The sequence below is a fragment of the Quercus robur genome, chromosome 9 (assembly GCF_932294415.1).
Source record: "Quercus robur chromosome 9, dhQueRobu3.1, whole genome shotgun sequence".
Lineage (NCBI taxonomy): Eukaryota > Viridiplantae > Streptophyta > Magnoliopsida > Fagales > Fagaceae > Quercus > Quercus robur.
Window position 1 is genome coordinate 30596778 of NC_065542.1, and position 1761 is coordinate 30598538.

General features: G+C 34.9%; 1 protein-coding gene across 1 annotated transcript; it reads right to left on the reverse strand.

Annotated features, from left to right (window-relative positions):
* Positions 1–865: 865 nt before the first annotated feature.
* On the reverse strand, positions 866–1522 carry LOC126700958 (AAA-ATPase At2g18193-like). Its single transcript, XM_050399119.1, has one exon. The coding sequence runs from the start codon at positions 1520–1522 to the stop codon at positions 866–868; it is 657 nt and encodes a 218-aa protein (XP_050255076.1).
* Between the last annotated feature and the right edge of the window lie 239 nt (positions 1523–1761).

The window sequence follows — 1761 nt, forward strand, 5'->3', positions numbered from 1 at the left end:
TAATAATTCTCACGACTTCTATTCACATGAACTTTTAATCCTGAGAGAATAATGAACCTGATTATGAAGTGTAGATTACTTTGATATATTAATCGTGAGATCTAAAGTAACGGTCAGGGATTAAGATGTAGTAATCTACAAAGTGGCAGTTTACATTTACAATTTTGTATTACTATGAATATTTTATGGAGGGGTTACATGTACAATAAAATTTTGGGATATAATTTATTAATAAGGTCTAGAATTCAATTATATTTATATAGTAGTATTAAATATAATTAATGTTAACTTTGAACTTGTCAAGAGTTGACAGAAAAACTCAAGGCCCATTGGAGCTATTGTCTTATTTGTTTCCTTTTGGTCCCACTTCAAGCCACATACTGAAACTCAATTGGAAATGTCTAAAATGCTAGTCCAATTAGATAATCAGTTATAAGGAAAGAAACATACAAAATTTTTGTAAGTACATGAAATGGTATGTATGTGAGTGTTGGACACTTTCTCGTTCTCTCTTGAACAAATTCATAGAAACTGATTGAGAGACCACACTTCTTGAGTGTTAGTGGAATTGGAGTGAAGATTAAAAGTGTTCTCAAGAACTTCTGATCTTTGTTTTGAAATTCACCATACCAAGGTACACTATCTTGTTCTTATATTCTGAAAATTACATAGTACATGTTATTGAATGCGAATGAAGTAGATTCGTTAATTTTCCGCTGGGTATGTTTTGTATGCGATACAAACATGTATTTTCCATCAGAAATGATAAAAAATAAAACTTAGTGGGTCAGTTTTGTATTTTAGCCAATATATAATAATCTAATTACTACCATACTAGTTTTTATGAGAATAAAGAAAGCTAACCTTAGGCTCTCAGAAGATCATCAAACATATCTTCATTCTCTCGATCTTCCAACTGTGCACAATCAATATCCTCAACTACCATTATTGAACGATTAGATGTGGAAAGAAATATCCTTCTCAACGCTGAATCTGAGTGTATGCGTGAAAGGTTCAAATCATAGATATCAAACTTGAGGTAGTTAGCCATGGCAGAGATCAAGCTTGATTTACCAGTACCCGGAGGGCCGTAAAGCAAATACCCTCGCTTCCATGCCTTGCCAACTTTCTTATACCACTCCTTTCTATTAACAAACCTGTACAGATCATCCTCGAGCATCCTCTTCTGCTTTGGGTCCATTGCCAACTTCTCAAATGTAGTTGGGTGTTCAAGAATAATAGGACTCCATTCATGACCAAGATCACGGCTATAAAGCTTTACCACCCTTTCTGCTTCTTGTATAGCCTTAGAACGAGATATTACTTCAGCTAAATAAGACTCTAGCACAACCTCTTTGAGTTTCTTATCAAAGGAAAGCGTAAAATATCTACGAAGTTCATATCCATCAATTCCTTTTTCTATAATTAACTTCCATTTGAGCCCTTTCAAGCCTTGAAAGGAATCAATAACCTCTGCACCAATCAAAGGTCGGCATCTCTTGCCTAACGGTTTTGCCAACATTGAGATATTTTGATGAACTAACAAAATTGGTACGGAGGTAGGTTGAGGCAACATCATACATTTGATTGTCACTGAGATCACAATCCGTGTGAAAGAAGAGAGTGATTTTAGGCGTACAAAAATATTCTTCATAGATGGAGAAGAGATTATTGAGGAATGAGGAAGGTACGAGTTCTTTTATACTAGGGGACATAGTACAATCACACCAGCAGCTGTGATCAAAGATGTCAGCATCTCCA